Source organism: Cyprinodon tularosa, unplaced genomic scaffold, assembly GCF_016077235.1.
Source record: "Cyprinodon tularosa strain WSP-4 unplaced genomic scaffold, ASM1607723v1 ctg883, whole genome shotgun sequence".
In the NCBI taxonomy this organism is placed as follows: domain Eukaryota; kingdom Metazoa; phylum Chordata; class Actinopteri; order Cyprinodontiformes; family Cyprinodontidae; genus Cyprinodon; species Cyprinodon tularosa.
In genome coordinates, this window is record NW_024039655.1 from 115,906 (window position 1) to 133,911 (window position 18,006).

General features: G+C 40.8%; 1 protein-coding gene across 1 annotated transcript; it reads left to right on the forward strand.

The window, feature by feature from the left end:
* The first annotated feature begins 3,270 nt into the window (after nt 1-3,270).
* On the forward strand, nt 3,271-14,076 carry LOC119775627 (52 kDa repressor of the inhibitor of the protein kinase-like). The gene is made up of 5 exons (XM_038273679.1): nt 3,271-3,479; nt 3,765-3,882; nt 7,152-7,235; nt 11,919-11,955; nt 12,037-14,076. Exons 1-5 carry the CDS (start codon nt 3,394-3,396, stop codon nt 13,848-13,850), a joined length of 2,139 nt encoding a protein of 712 aa, XP_038129607.1. The 5' UTR covers nt 3,271-3,393; the 3' UTR covers nt 13,851-14,076.
* Nucleotides 14,077-18,006: the final 3,930 nt, after the last annotated feature.

The window sequence follows — 18,006 nt, forward strand, 5'->3', positions numbered from 1 at the left end:
GTTACTTTAAGAGCTGCTTTCATAGATCAGTTTGAATGTTTGAACCCAAATAGAATTCCTGAGGTACCGGTCGGAACACACCCAGTCCCAGTGTGACCCGGTTCTGGTAGAATCAAGTGGAAGAGGAGCCTAATGGCGGACTGGTTTATACAGATTCACAAGAACCGCTAAATGCTGCACATTTCTTACAACGTTCACAATCAGTTATCTTCATAACTCTATAAACTCGGCATTATTACTGTCACTGACTGTCAGAGAAATATGGTTGGATTTTATGTATTTGTTTATTTTTCACACAACTCCGGTAGGAAGTTGAGGTCAGCTTCGGAACATGCCGAGACATGTTTCTGCTGTGTGGGAAAGAGGCAAACCAGAAACGGCTCTGAGGAAAACAAATCTCGCGCTAAATTTAACGTCACATAATCTTACTTTTTTTTAATGTCCAAGACAATCGGAAGTCAATTGGCCTTCAAAATAAAACGATAATTGCCCCCCCCCCCCCCCCCCCCCATTCATTATACGGAAACTGATAAGGGCCACACAAAAAAAAGTTAACAGATTAGAAGTCAGAATTCTGATTTTTCTCAGAATTCTGACTGGATTCTGACAGTTTACAAACATGTTAGCATCAAGCTGTTGTCTAGAGACTAAACTAGCTCTCTTGTTTTAATGACCTTCTGCTCTTACATTAATGAAATAACATCACCAGGGACCCCTCGGGCACGTAAGAAGTCGCCTAATTCTGTCATTTTCCACCAATGTGTTACTGGCCTTCCTTCACATGTTTGACAGCGGGCCAGTGGATCCAAGATTTTGAGATTAAAGTCAGAATTCTGAGAAAAAAGTCAGAATTCTGACCTTTTTCCCTTATTATACTGAAATAAAATAAAAAAAAATCTGTTAACTTTTTTATTTTCTAGTGCCCCTGATCCTCATCTGTCTCATTACACTGTCACAAGTACAGAGAAACGAAATTAACTCTCTGCATTTAAACTCATCCCCATGGGAAGCAGTGGGCTGCCATTGTGCGGCGCCCGGGGAGCAGTGCGGGGTTAAGGTTCTTTGCTCAGGGACCCAGAGAGGCAGTCTGTGGAAGTGGGGCTCAAACTCAGAACCTCAGGATTCCAAGCACAATGAATTCAATACACTGTAGTAAACAGATAAATGGAGGCAGAAGATGTCTTTCAGTCATCAATGCACACATTCAGCGACACACAGGAGCTCTTTCAAGCTGGGCACCGTTTCACTCACAACACCTGTCCCATCAACCAGGAATCAGAAATACTTAATAATCCCAGTGAGAAATTACTTTCATTACATGACTCTAAAAGTAATAGAGTGATTATAGGAACAGTTTGACATATCACAGTTTCATACAATATATATAATTAGGGGGTCGCCACTCCATCTCACTATCAGTTTGGGGGTCCTTGGCCTGGAAAAACGTTGAAGACACCTGACCACTAGGCCGCCAATTCTGTTTGCAGGATGGATGACTTACCACTTGAGCTAACCAGCCCTTTGGGATTTATACAGTATTTTTGAGTTGAATGAAAGCGAGCAAGTGAAGGATAAAAAAAAACTATTTTAAAGAAAGCTTGGGCGTGCAGGTTGTGCAGTGGTTAGCTGGGTTCAAATCCAGCTTTTGGTCCTTTGCTGCATGCCTCTCCCTGTCTCTCATACTCCCCTTTCCTGTCAGCCTACTGTGAAAAAAAACAAGCCACTAGTACTGTAAAAACTTAAAAAAAGAAAAAAAAAAAAAAGAAAGCTAGGTGAGAAAAAGAATAGTAAGAAAGGGCTCTGAAATTAAGATTATATGTGCATGTCAGTCATTTAGAATTATCATTTAAACCTTGATTTAACTTAATACTTGATAAAGACATAGATTAAGACATGCAGACTGACATTTGATTCTCATACTTTAAAAGGAATTTCCCAATTTATAAAATGCATAAACTGTTCATCTAAGAATCAACTAACAGGAAACTCCTGACGTGTGAAAATTTGAGTCACAGTCAGCAATGAGCATATAATTAATTATACCATTTCAATATGATTACCTGGGACAGATTTTCACAATATTAATGAAAAAAACAAAAGAAATTAAACATTGCAACCGACCCCATTTGCAAAAAAATCCATTGAGTTTGACATATTCCTCATTTCTACTTAATGAGTGTTATTATTTCGTAGGAATTATTATTCTTTACGAAACTTAACTAAACTGCAACTTGTGGCTCATGAAGAATATACATCAACAGACATCGTAAATTAAAATGAAACCAAGACATTTTGAAATTTTTTAATGCAGTTATTAAACATCCAAAATTAACACAGCAACTAAATTTTGCATAATTATAACATCCCAAAAGCCAGTTTTATACTAAAAAAAAGTTTGTCCTGCACATTGTAGTTAAGACAAAGAATGTTTCAACATCTAGCATTAGCATACATTAAGTTAGCTTTCTAGGCGCAAAAACTTAAAATTATTACATCCCTAATTTACTAGAAATATATTTGCTCAAAATTTATTGAATTCAACTAGAATACTGTATTTCTAAAAGCAACTACATTGAACTACATTGGATTCAAAAAATGCGTTTTTCAGGGGCTCTTATTTCGAAGCTGAAAATCGGAAGTGCAGTTCTAGCTCCACCCACTGATTTGTATTGGATATCCGATAGACCGAAAAAACTGAAGCCACTTGCCGCCATCTTTGTACTCTCTTACGGAGTCGCGCCATAAACATGCCAACGAGTGTGTATCATATATATATATATATATATATATATATATATATATATATATATATATATATATATGTATCTTCCAATTATATGTAATATATAATTGCCATAACAATGGAATAAACATTTGTATATTACATGCACAGAATGTATCACTTTTCTCGCATCATTAGATAGTGTGTGTGTGTGTAATACTGTTAATATCTAAGTACAACATTCTTATGCTGCATTAACAAACTAATGTTATTGTGATAGATTGTTAAAATATGTTATATTACATGATTTATAGACTTCATACTTAACATAAAATGTGATGTGCCTATTTTTTCCCCCATTAAATTACAGTAATCTACTGATGCTATGAAATAGAAAGTGTGTGACAAAGTTATCTTTATTTTAAAAGTCTTAAGCCCCCCTGAAAATGAGATGCTGTAGCGCACATAGTTCACATTCAGACCGGTCTGACTAGGGAGTACCAATATGGCGGCCGGTGGCTTCACAGCACCGTCTACTACCAGCAGCCAATCAGCAATCCATTGAATAAAGAGATCAGTGGGCCGCCTAGCTTAGCAGCTAACGTTAGCATCTGTTCCTTTCTTCCGAAGCGCTGCTCAGAAAAACGCATTTTTATTCCCTCAGAGTCGTGATGCAGCATGGTTGCGTGGTGCAGGGCTGCCCCAGCGGCACCTCCGACTTTCAGGCGCTCTTCCGGTTTCCACGAGATCCAAACAGGTAAGTAATGGTGAAGCAAACGTGTAGCTTCCTGTAGATGCAGTGTTTGCTGCACCTTCATTACATCATTAATACATATGAGCTGAACACTAACCTGTTAGACCATCATGATGACCCAGGGTCCTGTCAGCTCCAGGTACATCTGAAGGTTGCTACAGATTTCTGTCATAAACTTATAATGATTTGTTGTTTATGCAGTTTAAACTGTAAAATGAGGAAGTTACTTGTTGTGTTTTGTAAAGCATCCCTATAGGAAGGTGATTGTAAAGATGTTTTCCTTCACAGATCCCAGAAGTGGGTGGAACAGTGCCAGAGGACCGACCTGAAGGACAAACCAGCCCAGCAGCTCTTCAGATACTACAGACTTTGTGGGAAACACTTTGAAGCATCTGCCTTTAATACTGTGAGTCTGGATGATGAACATGCTGGTTTGATCCTCAGTGATTCTGTCCACCGTTTTGTTATTGATTAATTGACTTTAATATAGAGAAACAGGTATTGCACAGGGTGTTTACACGGGTATTTATATGGATGGATATTTATATTTATATACAGTTATTACACTGCGTGTCAAATATAGAGAAGCAGGTTATTGCATAGGGTATAAAATTGTGAATTGCACATTATACATTGCACGTTATTGCTGTTTTAGTGTCGCATTGTAGAGTCTGGTTGCAGCAGGGATGAATGACCTGCTGTGGCGCTCCTTTTTATAAACAGGGTGTAAAAGTCTTTAACTAAAGGAGCTGATCAGCTCCTCTACAGTCTGGTGCAGAGGGTGGAAGCTGTTATCCAGGATGGATGGAAGCTTGGACACCACCCTCCTCTCAGCCACTTCCTGTCCGCGGTGCAGCCTAGGACAGAGACGGTGTTCTGTCAGATGAGCATACCCATAGTCAATACCTGTTTTTCCCTTTAGTGCAGGGTAACCAATTAAAATCAGCGGGGTCTGAATAAAGAAAATCATCAACCAGTAAAGGTTCAAAAACATTTTTGATTATAATCTGTTACGTTAAACAGACTTTAACACTGCAATAAAATTTGGTGTTTATGCATCCATGTTATACATTGAATTTTTGAACAAAAAAAGATAAAAAAAAAAACAAATTTCCATTTTAAAATCTAAAGTGTTTTTTGAAGTAGAGAACAAAAATCTTTCAGTGTGGCATGCAGACAATTACCTGATTCACATATTTTGTAAAACACCTCAAGTGAGCATTAGTCTTTGTTTTCTTTTTCTATTTTTTCTGTCTTAATGTTCGCAGTGGGCTTTATGCTGCCCTGCAAGGCTTTAAACCTGGGTTTAATGGAGACTAAGCCATTCTAAAGCACATATGAAGAAGCTCATTTTGAACCTGGATTCATACACTATATTGCCAAAAGTATTTGCTCACCCATCCAAATTATTGGAATCAGGTGTTCCAATCACTTCCATGGCCACAGGTGTATAAATTCAAGCACCTAGGCATGCAGACTGTTTTTACAAACATTTGTGAAAGAATGGGTCGCTCTCAGGAGCTCAGTGAATTCCAGCGTGGAACTGTGATAGGATGCCACCTGTGCAACAAATCCAGTCGTGAAATTTCCTCGCTCCTAAATATTCCACAGTCAACTGTCAGCTGTATTATAAGAAAATGGAAGTGTTTGGGAACGACAGCAACTCAGCCACGAAGAGGTAGGCCACGTAAACTGACGGAGCGGGGTCAGCGGATGCTGACGCGCATAGTGCGAAGAGGTCGCCAACTTTCTGCAGAGTCAATCACTACAGACCTCCAAACTTCATGTGGCCTTCAGATTAGCTCAAGAACAGTGCGCAGAGAGCTTCATGGAATGGGTTTCCATGGTCGAGCAGCTGCATCCAAGCCATACATCACCAAGTGCAATGCAAAGCGTCGGATGCGGTGGTGTAAAGCACGCCGCCACTGGACTCTAGAGCAGTGGAGACGCGTTCTCTGGAGTGACGAATCGCGCTTCTCCATCTGGCAATCTGATGGACGGGTCTGGGTTTGGCGGTTGCCAGGAGAACGGTACTTGTCTGACTGCATTGTGCCAAGTGTAAAGTTTGGTGGAGGGGGGATTATGGTGTGAGGTTGTTTTTCAGGAGCTGGGCTTGGCCCCTTAGTTCCAGTGAAAGGAACTCTGAATGCTTCAGCATACCAAGACATTTTGGACAATTCCATGCTCCCAACTTTGTGGGAACAGTTTGGAGCTGGCCCCTTCCTCTTCCAACATGACTGTGCACCAGTGCACAAAGCAAGGTCCATAAAGACATGGATGACAGAGTCTGGTGTGGATGAACTTGACTGGCCTGCACAGAGTCCTGACCTCAACCCGATAGAACACCTTTGGGATGAATTAGAGCGGAGACTGAGAGCCAGGCCTTCTCGTCCAACATCAGTGTGCGACCTCACAAATGCGCTTCTGGAAGAATGGTCAAAAATTCCCATAAACACACTCCTAAACCTTGTGGACAGCCTTCCCAGAAGAGTTGAAGCTGTTCTAGCTGCAAAGGGTGGACCGACGTCATATTGAACCCTATGGATTAGGAACGGGATGTCACTTAAGCTCATATGTGAGTCAAGGCAGGTGAGCAAATACTTTTGGCAATATAGTGTATTTATTTTTGATTCTGTTCATGGTGGAGAATCCTGCTTCACAGCAGCAGGTTGAGCCAAACATCCTCTAAATGTGCAGGGTCATCTTTGAGCACGCCATTTCACTTTTCTTTCACCAGTTCACCACAGTTCTTCCAGCAGTCCACACTTTCTCTGCTCTCTTTTTCTCATCATCTTCTCCTTCTTTCCCATCGCCCGGCTTGCCACAGGTTTGCCTGCTGTGTCTAAAAGTAGCAAGCAGCAGCAACCCAGACTGACAGCAGCTCATTGGCTCATTGGGATCACATGCAGCCTGGTCCCGGACGCTCAAGGGGGCTTTACCGTATTAACAGGAGAAGTTAGACACTGCTGTCGGACAAGATGCGGTAATTTATAAATGTTTTAAATCAGGTTGGGTCCAGATCCATACCGCGGTCTGATAATCTGTGACCTCTGATTTAGTTTTTCCCTTTAGTTTTGCACGGAAAATAAACTATAAACTTTAGTCATGTGCAAAAAAACAATGTAATGATTTACTTTTTGGTGTTTTTTGAAGCATATGGCGATCTGACCCTAAATTGTTATCTTTTTTATTTTATTTTTTTATGTCTAAAGGGATTCGTGTCCATTGAGGTAGTTTAAAGTACAAAACTAAAGGAATAAATGCAAATCTGACGTCTTGCGCATAGGTTTGACTATGGGTATGCTGGTCTGATGAGGTATGCTCATCTGACAGAACAGCGGCCTTTCTCCCTCAGTTTGTTCAGTCTCTTTCTGTCCCTTTAAACATATCGCACTGTTCCTCATCCTCTACAACATTAACTTTCTCTCCATATTAGTCGTTCAGTGTTGTCAGTGTAATTAGTTGTTTTATTTAGAATCTTTTTACTTTATTTGATCATTTAGTGATTAAATGTCTAACCTTCTGTTTTTTAACTTTTTGTCCACACCTGCCTGTAGGATAATGGATCTTTGACGTAATTCAAAGATGGCTGAATCATGTAGAGCTTTGTTAATCTGTATGATGTTAAAGTCCCAAAGAAAAGCTCAGAATGCCATCTGTCTGCCTTTGTTTCAGGACGCTCCTGGTTCTGTGTTGAAACCTGATGCCATCCCATCGGTTTTTGACGTTCCAGCCCAGCCTCAGACTGGCAAAGCGGCGGTAAGCAGGCCGCATCCTGTTTAATGTGATCAGTGTCCCGCCTCCTGAAGATTATCAGACTCCTTCTAACCAGACTTTATGTGACTGGACTAGATTTCAGGGAAACATCCTTTAACTCTGTGCCTGTTGATCTCCCTCTTTAACCATTTTCAGAAAGGATTGGTATAAAAGGAAATATCTGATGGTGCAGAGAAGTAAAGACAGAATTTAATGAATCCATAGTGATTTATTTAAAACATTGTTTTAATAATAAAGACCTAGATGTGACAGAGTGCAGGTCCTTTCATTCTACTTTAACCATTCGGAACATCTCCACTAGCATTAAGGCTGGTTTATGCTCAGAAACCAGGTCGTCTGCATGTGTCGCAGTTAACGCAGATATTCAATCAATTCAGTTTATTTCTATAGCGCCAAATTCACAACACATGTCATCTCAAGGCACTTTCCAGTTCACCAGATCATCCAGTCAGATTGATTCAAAGTTTTCTATCTAAGGAAAACCAGTTGATTGCATCGACTCATTGATTCGAATGCAATCCCTCACACTGAGCACGCTTGTAGCGACAGTGGAGAGGAAAAACTCCCTATTAACAGGAAGAAACCTCCAGCAGAACCAGGCTCAGTGTGAGCGGCCATCTGCTGAGGCCGACTGGGGTTCAAGGAGACAATATATAATAAGCCAAGAGGGCGCCATGAATCAGAAAGCCACACTGGAAAAAATCTAAATCTAGATAATCATTTTTTTTTTAAATATGTGCATTTGTTCTTGGATTGAGGAGATAAAAGAGACATTGTGCCAATGGAACAAGGCAATTTAGATTTAAAGTAAGGAAACACAATTGAATTGTCTTATTTCAAGTGCATATTATCGGATTATCTTATTTGAAGAGTTAAAAATACTCATTCCATTGGCAAACTCATTTACCTACTCAAATTAAGGATAAATACACTTAAATTAAGAATCTTTTAATTATTTCTAGATCATTTTCCACCCAGATCGTTTGCACCCAGCAGGGCAGTATCACCGGGCACTGTGTTGGGTTTCTAAAGTTACTAGCCACAGTTTTATCGTTGGGAAATAATGTTTGATTTGGTTTAAGCCGACTATGATGAAATAGATCTAAATGAAACTTTAGATCTACAACTTTTCAAAAGGTCAATGTTTAAAGGTACACAATGCAACCGGTGTTGATTTTCCAGCGAGGCTCCCCCCAGAGGACGAAAGTAAAAGTGCACTGTCGTAAATATGCACAGCTGTTCTCCTGGTTTCTCCGTCAAGCCAGGCGCGGTTGTTTTGAGGTTAGCAGACAGGCGAACGCAACGAATGACATGACTAAGCATCTGACGCGCCGCAAACGCGCTGCTGCTCGAGATGGAAAAATTGAATTTTTGCTGCTCGACGCGCCGCGTCAACCAATCAGAGAAGCTGATCTGGGAGCTGGCAGGGAGAGAGACACAGCACTGATGATCAGAGCACTATAATCACTCCTCTTAAACAGTTTATTGACGCCTAAATTAACTTAAAATGCAGAAATCTGTTGGCTTTTATTATACTGCTGCCTGCAGTTTGGATTATTTAGATGAAAAACACCTACCAGCTGCCGCGGTGAACCGCGAGGAGGCGACCAGGCCAGATGATGAAGGGATTCCTTCTGTCGGCGCACCGCTGGTATGTGGGGGTCTGAGCGGCTCCGACAGAAAAAATATTGTAAGGCAGGATAATAATCTGAATGAACTGACTGCACTGATTACGTTTTCAGGTGTATTTTCTCACTTAAAAACATATTAAAACTACTTTATTCCCACTGATCACAGCAAATATAGCTGCAAGGCAGAGAAAGGATAGTGAAGCTCCGCCCAACGCGCCTCAGACACACTTTTGCACCGCGCAGCCAGAGCAGCAAAGCTGCTTCAGCCGCGCGTCAGAACTAACTGGTACAGCAGCAAAAATGAAGCAGCAGACGCGATTTTGCTGCTTTTGCTGCGTCCGATGTGAAAGCAGCACTGCACAAAGATCGCCACTGTGCTAGCAACCAGCATGCTTTTAACTGGGGGCGTGTAGCAGTTCTCGCAGTAAAGCAAGACCGACTCTCGCGAGACTTCTGAGCCTGTGGGTGCGGGTCGGTGCTCCTGCAATTGCAAGTGCAGTATTTCCCCCACAGACCACCAGAGAATACCTTTGTTCAACCTGAAATGACTCATTTAATCATCCATAACATTATGGAACACATTAATTAACTGAAAAATGTTGCATGGTGTGCCTTTAACAGTTCAGGTCATTATTAAGTGTTCAGCCCAGATAAGGTTCTGTGTAAAGCTCTTTTTATATGTAGCCGAAATATGTAGTTTAAGAAGTAATAAATAGTGTGGTTTCTTATTGCCTTTTTAAAGTGGTGCAGGGAGGAAGAAGATTAATTTAAAAGAGGGAAAATAGCAGATTTGTTGGGTAATTCCAGCAGATCTATGGAGTGGATGTGATTCCATTATAGATGCAAATTATAAAGCATATCTGCAAATTAAATTCGGGGAAAAATGCATTTCGTAAATTGAAGTTGGACAAAAATACTAGGGATGCACGATATAATCGGCCCCCTATCGGTATCGGCAGTGTTGTGCCTGAACGCGTTCATTGAACGAAAGTTCATGAACTCGTTCATATTTTGGGCGAACGTGAACTGAACGTACTGCATTACTGCCTGATGAACGTTATTGTGAACTCGTTCATTCTGGTGTCTGTGAACGGCACGCTCTCTCAGTTCAGCTCCGTTTAATAGGTTGCCAGATTTCTATAGAGTCCTCCAGGCGAAACCCCGGCTAAATCACACCGTAAACAGGCCTTAATATGTAGCGGGAAAAACACCCAATCTGGCAACAGCAGCTACCAGCGTCGTAGCCTACAGCCGCGTGCGTCATCAAAACAAAATGCAGTGTTGAAGCTGCAGCAGCATGGAGGCTACCGTGGAGGCGACAAAGCAGCAGTATGATCACTTAAAACAGTTTTATGACCAGGTGGTCGGTGAGGATGATGGCAACAAGTTTGCCCGCCGGCTTTCAGTAAAAAAATCCGCACTTCAGTAACCTTAAATTCCTACCTCAGCCTGGTCCCTCAGTTTGTGTTAGTAAAATCTTCTTGAGCGGTCTTCAACAGGGGATCCGCGACCCCTAGGGGGTCTACGGAGGTACTGCATGAGGGTCTGCATGGTTAGTTGATATTTTTATATTCCCCCCCTGCAATTTTTCCCCCCACTAATTGAAATGTCTTTAAATAATCATTAACATGAAATCAACACACTGTAGTAAACAGATAAATGGAGGCAGAAGATGTCTTTCAGTCATCAATGCTCACATTCAGAGACACACAGGAGCTCTTTCAAGCTGGGCACCGTTTCCTTCACAACACCTGTCCCATCAACCAGGAATCAGAATCAGAAAAACTTTAATAATCCCAGGGAGAAATTCATTTCTTTACATTACTCCACCTGTAATAGAGTGACTATAGGACACAATTTCATACAATATATATAGTTAGGGGGTCCCCGCTCCATCTCGCCATCAGTTTGGGGGTCCTTGGTCTGGAAAACATAGAAGACCCCTGTTCTTGAGGGTTTTACTATCCATGTAACTTGTTTGTTAAACCTGCCTGGTATCATTTTCCAGGATTCCTTTTTAGTATGTATTGAAATGGAATTTCAAATGAAAAAAATTATTAAAATAATAAAAAAAAACATTTGCACCTTAAAAACTACTTTCCTATTTTTCTTTTAATAATTACTCATAAAAAAGACCATTCAAGCAGCACATTTTTCCTGATGTTTTTGAGAATATACTGTAGGGGTGAAAGCTGCAGCTGCTACTAGTGTGAAGTGAATGGACAGCAACAAAGCATTAAAGCAACAATGGGGAAATGCTGTCCCCTCAATGCTAATGTAAACCCTGGTTGGATAAGGATTCAAAACTGGATATGAAGATGAAATCTGACGCACAGTTTCAGTGTTACAACTGATAAAATAATTGCTGTCTGGTTCTACAGTAGGCTATGGTGTAATTGAGCAATATATGAAAAAAAAAAAAAAAGAACTATGAACTAGTTCATTTTTTGGAATTGTGAACTATGAACTGAACTAGTTCATTTTAAAATGTGTGAACTGAACTTTGAACTAGTTCACGTAGAAAGAGAACTTTCCCAACACTGGGTATCGGCCTGTATCGGCCTTAAAACTGAATTTCGGACATCGGCCACCCCACCGATATTTAACCCAATATTTGATCAGCTTCTGAGTTTCTAAAGTCTAAAAAAAAAAAAAATACTACTTCTTCTTCTTCCTCAAAAACTTCTTTTTTACAGACTTAAAAACTTCTAAAGACGAGGGAAAAAATATTGATACATTAAAATATCTTCATATGCTGATATATTGCCATTTAAAACACCATATCAATCTCTTTTACTAATGAAATAATGCTATATGTATTGTTATTTGAATGTAAATTGTCTTGTTCTATTGGCAAAGTGTCTCATTTAAATCATTTCAAGAAGAAATTCACTTATTTTAAGAAAATTGATGAAAAAGAAAATATGTCTATTTTCCAGTGTAGAATGCTTTGTCATTATTTAATGTAACTGGAAATAATGTGGACCTATCCGGCTTTCAACTCATCCAACTTTTAATTTGATTATTTCTGCAGACGAACGATGATGAAACGGAAAGAAGGGGAAGAAAAAGTAAGTAGAAGTTAAACGTTTTTTTTTTCTATTTCTTCTTTTTTTTTATATTTCCTCCATCTAACCTGATTTCTTTGTCAGGATTTAAAAAAGCCCCAGCAGAGCCGGTTACCGAGACCGCCCCTGCTGTGCCGGAGGAAGATGACGAGAAAACGTACCTCAAAACTTTATTCGAGGTCCTTGTTCTGCTCGGAGAGCAAAGCATTCCTCCCTCTGCGCCCTCGAATGGGAACAATGACGACTCCAAGATGTGCAACTTCCAGGCGTTGCTGGAATACCGCCTGAGATGGGGAGACGAAGTCCTGAAGAAGAAGATAGATCCTGCGAAGCAGAACAGCCTTTTACAGAAGATGGATGCGCTGTTTGCGGTCTGTGAGCAGTATGTCCGCTCTAAGGTGATCGAGGAGGTCAAACAAAACGGCTTTTTCTCGCTGATCACAGACGAGCCGCTGAAGATCTCTGGAGAATGGTGCCTCCCGGTGTTTCTGCGTTACGTGGATCAGTCTAAAAACCGCCAGGAGAGGTTTGTGGGGTTCTTGCCCTTCGAAGGAAACGCGGATGATCTTCCTGAGAAGCTGCTGGAGGAAATGACCGAGCAGTGGGGTCTAGATATGAGCCAGTGCAGAGCACAAGCCCACTCCTGCTCTGGCACACATTCTAGAAAAATCAAAGCTTTTGCTTCCAAGTTGGTTGAGAAATACCCAAAGGCCGTTCTCACGTTTCGGTCTGCTCACCCCTTAAACCTGTCACTGGCCAACAGCATGAGCGTTTCTGGCGTTCAGCTCGTCCTGTCCACCTTTAAGAAGATCGAAGCGTTCTTCTCTCAGTCGCCTCTGCTGCAGGTGGAATTTGAGCACGCCATTTCCATCTTCTACCCAGACAGAGAGGACAAAGCGGAGGAGCTGAAGAAGATCTGCCAGACCCGCTGGACCCAAAGGAATGACGGCTTTGAGGTGGCGCTGGAGGTCATAGAAGCCCTGCTGCTCTGTGTGGACAGCGTCCACGACAACGAAGAGATGAGGTGGAATGACCAGGTCACTCACAGCGCCTTGGAAATCTCCAAAGCAATAACTGATTTTGAGTTCATCATAGCGTTAATCGTGCTGAAGAACATCATGGCCCTCATCCAGGCGTTTGGGAAAAACCTCCAAGGGAAAGCGGCAGACATCCACGCCGCGGCGGCCAGTCTGAACGCCGTGCTGCTGTCCCTGAAGGAAGTCCAGGACAACATTGACGTGTATTGCGACTTTTTCTACGACGATGCCGTAAACCTAGCCACAGCCATGGAGATCCCCGTCAAGGTTCCACGGTCGTTCTTACGGAAATGTCGGGAAGAAGCTGGAACCGTTCAAACAGACGTTTACTACAAGGAGCGCCTGTGCGTTCCCGCGGTCCATCACGTGGTCGGCGAAATGAATGACCTCTTCTGTCAGAACCACCGCAGGGCTTTAGGGTGTCTGTCTCTGATCCCAGACATCATAGAGGCGAACAAGTCTGGTCAGCCGGACGAGGAGAACCTCCAGCTGTTCAACGACGACATCCCAAACGCAGGCAGCCTCTCCGCCGAGCTGAAATGCTGGTGGGTGAAATGGGGCAAAAAAGCCAAAGGCGAGACGTTTCCCTCCAGCCTCCACGATACGCTGCAGCTGGCCGACGTCAAGTTCTTCCCCAACGTCTTTACGGCCCTCAGGCTGATCGGCATCCTGCCCACGTTGGCTATGGAGGATGGCGCCGACGTGGCGTTCAAGCGTTTCCAGATGTACACGGAGAATATGGCCGACAGTGCCGCATCTAAAAGCCTGGCGCTTCTAAACGTAAACTACAATGTTGGGTTCGATCTGGATTCATTGGTGGAGATCTACCAGAAGATGTACCCTGAAAGGACGGAGGTCTGATGAGCTTCCAGACTCATTCAGTGCTTCGTCTTCTGTCCTTAAGATAAAATGAAACGTTTCTATTCTGTTTTTATGATGAATTGTAGAAGTTAAACCTTTTTTTGACATACTCACTCAGAGCCTTTGGAAATGTCGGCTTTCAGAATCACTCAGATCCGAACCGCTCCAGTCTGCAGGAGCTATAATGCCCAGGATTGAATTTGCAATAAAAAAAAATCTGAATTCATTGTTTATTGTTGTCATTTTACTTTTATTTCAGGTTTCCCTCAACTTAAAAAGGATCATTTCTGGATAGGACTGTAAAATCCTAGAGTTGATACAAATAATTTTCCTGAGAACAGATTTTTATATCATAATTAAACATGCTGCATCGGCTACTTTGGTTTTCCTCTTTCGACGGTTTAAAGTTAAAGGGAAGCGGCTGCTCTAATGCTTGCATTTCTGAATTCTCCCGACTGGTGCACAACTTTACACAAGTGAATAAAGTGAATGTGATTGGTCGATTATCAAGGCGGCGGATTGTTGTGGCAGAAGGTTCGCAAACAGTTTGGTTAAGGCCGCTTTTTTGGAAGCATCTTGCTAAGCCGTTAGCAACTTAGTGCTAGTAGGTTCCCAATGGGAAATTCCATTGGGACCAAGTAGCACTAAATTGGTGACTTAGAAACGACGCTGTCAAGGAACGCTATGGACAGAGGAAACATGCAAGAGGAGAGTTTTGTGTCGGAGGTCGTGGATGAGTCTCCTCCGTCATAAACTTTTTATTCAGAGGAGGAAAGCGGTGATGAAGATGTTGTGGAAGAGGACGCCAGGGCGGCAGAAGCTTGGTTTGGTGTAGAAGGCTTCCAGCCGTACATGTTTGAGCCCTTGCCTCGCAACGCTGCCAGTTCTGTTAGCTCTACACCTGCCGAAGACACAGACGTCCATCCCCGTGAACACTGGGACGCAACTCAATGGGAAAGGAAATTATTCTGATTTCAACCGTTGTGTATATTAGCTGCGACATATGAATCAAGATGGTATGACCGAAAAAATTTAATTGACAGATGACCGTTGATATATGATTGGCCAAATTTAGATAAGATAATAAAAAAAAAAAAAAACAGATTTTAAAGACAGGATTTTTTTTTAAATAGATATTTTTTTAACCTTCGGGACAATATAATCTGATAAAGAGTACATTTATATACATGTTTAAGCCAGAATGATTTGACATCTAAATATGATTTCCCTACGACTTTAAAAATGGTTCACAATACTTGACATTTTTCACATTTTATCAAATAAACAACTGTTTCATTAGCAATATAGGCAATGGGCTAATCTAAAGCACAATGATTGGGGAAACAAATGTGCAAATGATCACATTACCTGTAAATAGAAATCTAGAAAATGTGGCGTGTGTTTCTAACAAATCCCCATTGCTTTATAGTTCTTAGAGCATGAATGATAATAATTGAACATTATTGATCTCACATTGGAGAAAATTACCTCTGCATTTAACCCATCCCCTTGGGGAGCAGTGGGTTGCCATTGTGCGGCGCCTTGGGAGCAGCGTGGGGTTAAGGGTCTTGCTCAGGGACCCAGGGTCCAGGCTGTGGGGATCGAACCGGGTATTTTCAACCTTCTCAGAGCACAAGTGCACTGCTCTCACCAGGCCAACACTCCCCCAATCTGTCAGTTTCCACACATAGGGACTAAAATCTTAGACAGTTCTGGTTTGGTGAATTTTGCTGGAAAAGCCTAAGAGTTTTCATAACTCCAGATCAAAAAAGATATGAGGGAAATGGTGACACCTGCTGGAGGTGTTGCAGTGATGGTGCCAATCACTTCCATATTTTTACTGAGCTGTCAAACCATCCAGCAATATCGATCTCAAACTCATGAACATTTACAGAACATTTTTGCTTTTAATTTTCCTTTAACCTTTGAATGCATATTTCTGTGTAACATACCGGTCGAAAAACTGAACTATAAGGATCAGAAACTGCTGCACATTTTGCTGGCAGGGAGCAAAAAGCCCCTCACAGGAAAATGGTTTAAACTGGAACCTCCAACAATTGAGGACTGGATTAACGTAGTGAAAGAGATATAGGTATTAGAGAGACTGTCTTTTTCTGATCTTAACTGAATGTTTGCAAAGGGTGTGATTTTTAATGATTCCAAATATGCAGCGTTAAATTGGACGCACAAAGAAATGATTTGTACCTGCAAAATTATTGCCCTCCAAGGGGCCATAATGTGCACTAAAGTGTGAAAAACCAGCTATATATTCAATAAATTTTGTTCCTTATGGTTTAGTTGAGTAAAGACTTTGTGTCAGTCTGCTGCTTTAATTTGTACTGGCTTGTTCAAACATTTTTTTCTCCACTAGTAGTTATTTATTCTAATATTTTTATTCTTTACAGTCAAAATATGTTTAAAAAAAAAAACTGCAGAGGGACACTTTCTACAAGATATGGTCAAAGTGGACAGAATATGTCAAACCTGTTATGAGTGATTATTTTTGTAAATCTTGCTTTTATTCAGTTTGGTTGTTGATACTCAGGCTTCCCCGACAATTTTTGTGTTTTTTTGTTTGTTTGTTTTTTTGTTTGTTTGTGTTTCTGTTAAGGAAAAAAGTGTAAAAACAGAGTGTAAAATTACATTGAAATTGATACAATTATATCATTGTATGTAATGTGTTTTCTCAATGAAAATATTAATATAAAAAATTTTCTTTGAAAGTTCTATACAAAGTATGCTGGTGGGGATTAATCTGATGTCCGGATCACGCTCAATGCAAATGAATTTGAATTTGTACTGTAGCAACCATCAAATTGCGCTTAATTTTGGTCGCTTCTTGGTGCAGAAAATCCAGATCCTAATGAGCTCAAAAGGCAATGACCAGACTGGGAGATAAGTTTGGGAAACGCTCCCATTTATTATGCACATACTGAATGCTGGCTGTCTGAGCAACACCCTTAACCCCCGATGGCGCCCCACCATGGCAGCCCACTGCTCTCCAAGGGGATGGGTTAAAGGCAGAAAATAAATTTCTCCAATGTGAGATCAATAAAGTTGTGAGATCAATTTTTATTATTAATATTGATCAATATGTAGATATAATGAAGCAAACCAGTATATAACAGAGTGGTAAAAAAAAAACAAAAACATGACCTTCCCACACTGCCCTTACCTTGACACTTCTATAGATTCCTCCCACAGTGACACCAGTGTAAGAGCAAAATAAAGATCAGAGAGACAATTCACATCCAAACCAAATACCACAACCAAACCATCCATTTTCAAACACGCTTAATTCCAAGTGGGGTCATGAGGGGTGCCGGTGCCTATCTCCAGCTGTCAATGGGCAAGAGGCAGTGTGTTTTAGAGAAGCCAATTAACCTAAAAGTCATGTTTTTGGACTGTGGGAGGAAGCCGGAGTACCTGGAGAGAACCAATGCATGTTCAGGGAGAACGTGCAAACTCCATGCAAAAAAAGACCCTGGGCTGGGAGTCGAACCCGCAACCTTCTTGCTGCAGTCCAACGATGCTACCAAATGGCTCCTATAAGAAAAACTAGACTTAAGTATTTATAGTTTAAGAGCTCTAAAATATGATTTAAAAAACTTTCACAATTTTAATCTAGAGAAGAAGAAATTCCATTTAGGCTGTGAAAAACCCTGAAAACTAAACCTGCATGCAGATTACAGCCCACTTATAATCATTATTACAATCATTTGTGCTGTTTTTGGCCTGGATTTCTCCGATTATTTTTGGTTAAATGCATGTAGGCGTGAATTAAGGGTGATATTATTATAGTTGTGCTGAAAAGTCTCTGTAGCCTCAAACAAAAAAAGAAATCAGCTGCCAGTGAAATAAGTTGAAATTGAAAAAAGTACTAAATAAAAATGATCAAAAATGGAAATCATGACATGATTTTGGATATATATAGATCTATATTTTACATTACATTTGTTTTTATTTATTATAACTTATTTTTCAGTTGTGTGTTTTGTGAATTAGTACACTGGAAAAATGATCTAGAAATAAGTAAAAATGTTTTAAATGAAGTGTATTTACCCTTAATTTGAGTAGGTAAATGAGATAGTTTGCCAATGGAATGAGTATTTTTACTCTTAAAACAAGAAAATAAGATAAAATGCACTTGAAATAA

What these genes read in the sequence shown, in the direction of transcription:
- LOC119775627 (XM_038273679.1), top strand. Translation starts at nt 3,394, where the DNA reads ATGCAGCATGGTTGCGTGGTGCAGGGCTGCCCCAGCGGCACCTCCGAC. An exon ending in TTTCCACGAGATCCAAACAG is followed by an intron (nt 3,480 to 3,764) that starts GTAAGTAATGGT and finishes TTTCCTTCACAG; the next exon opens with ATCCCAGAAGTGGGTGGAAC. An exon ending in AAGCATCTGCCTTTAATACT is followed by an intron (nt 3,883 to 7,151) that starts GTGAGTCTGGAT and finishes CCTTTGTTTCAG; the next exon opens with GACGCTCCTGGTTCTGTGTT.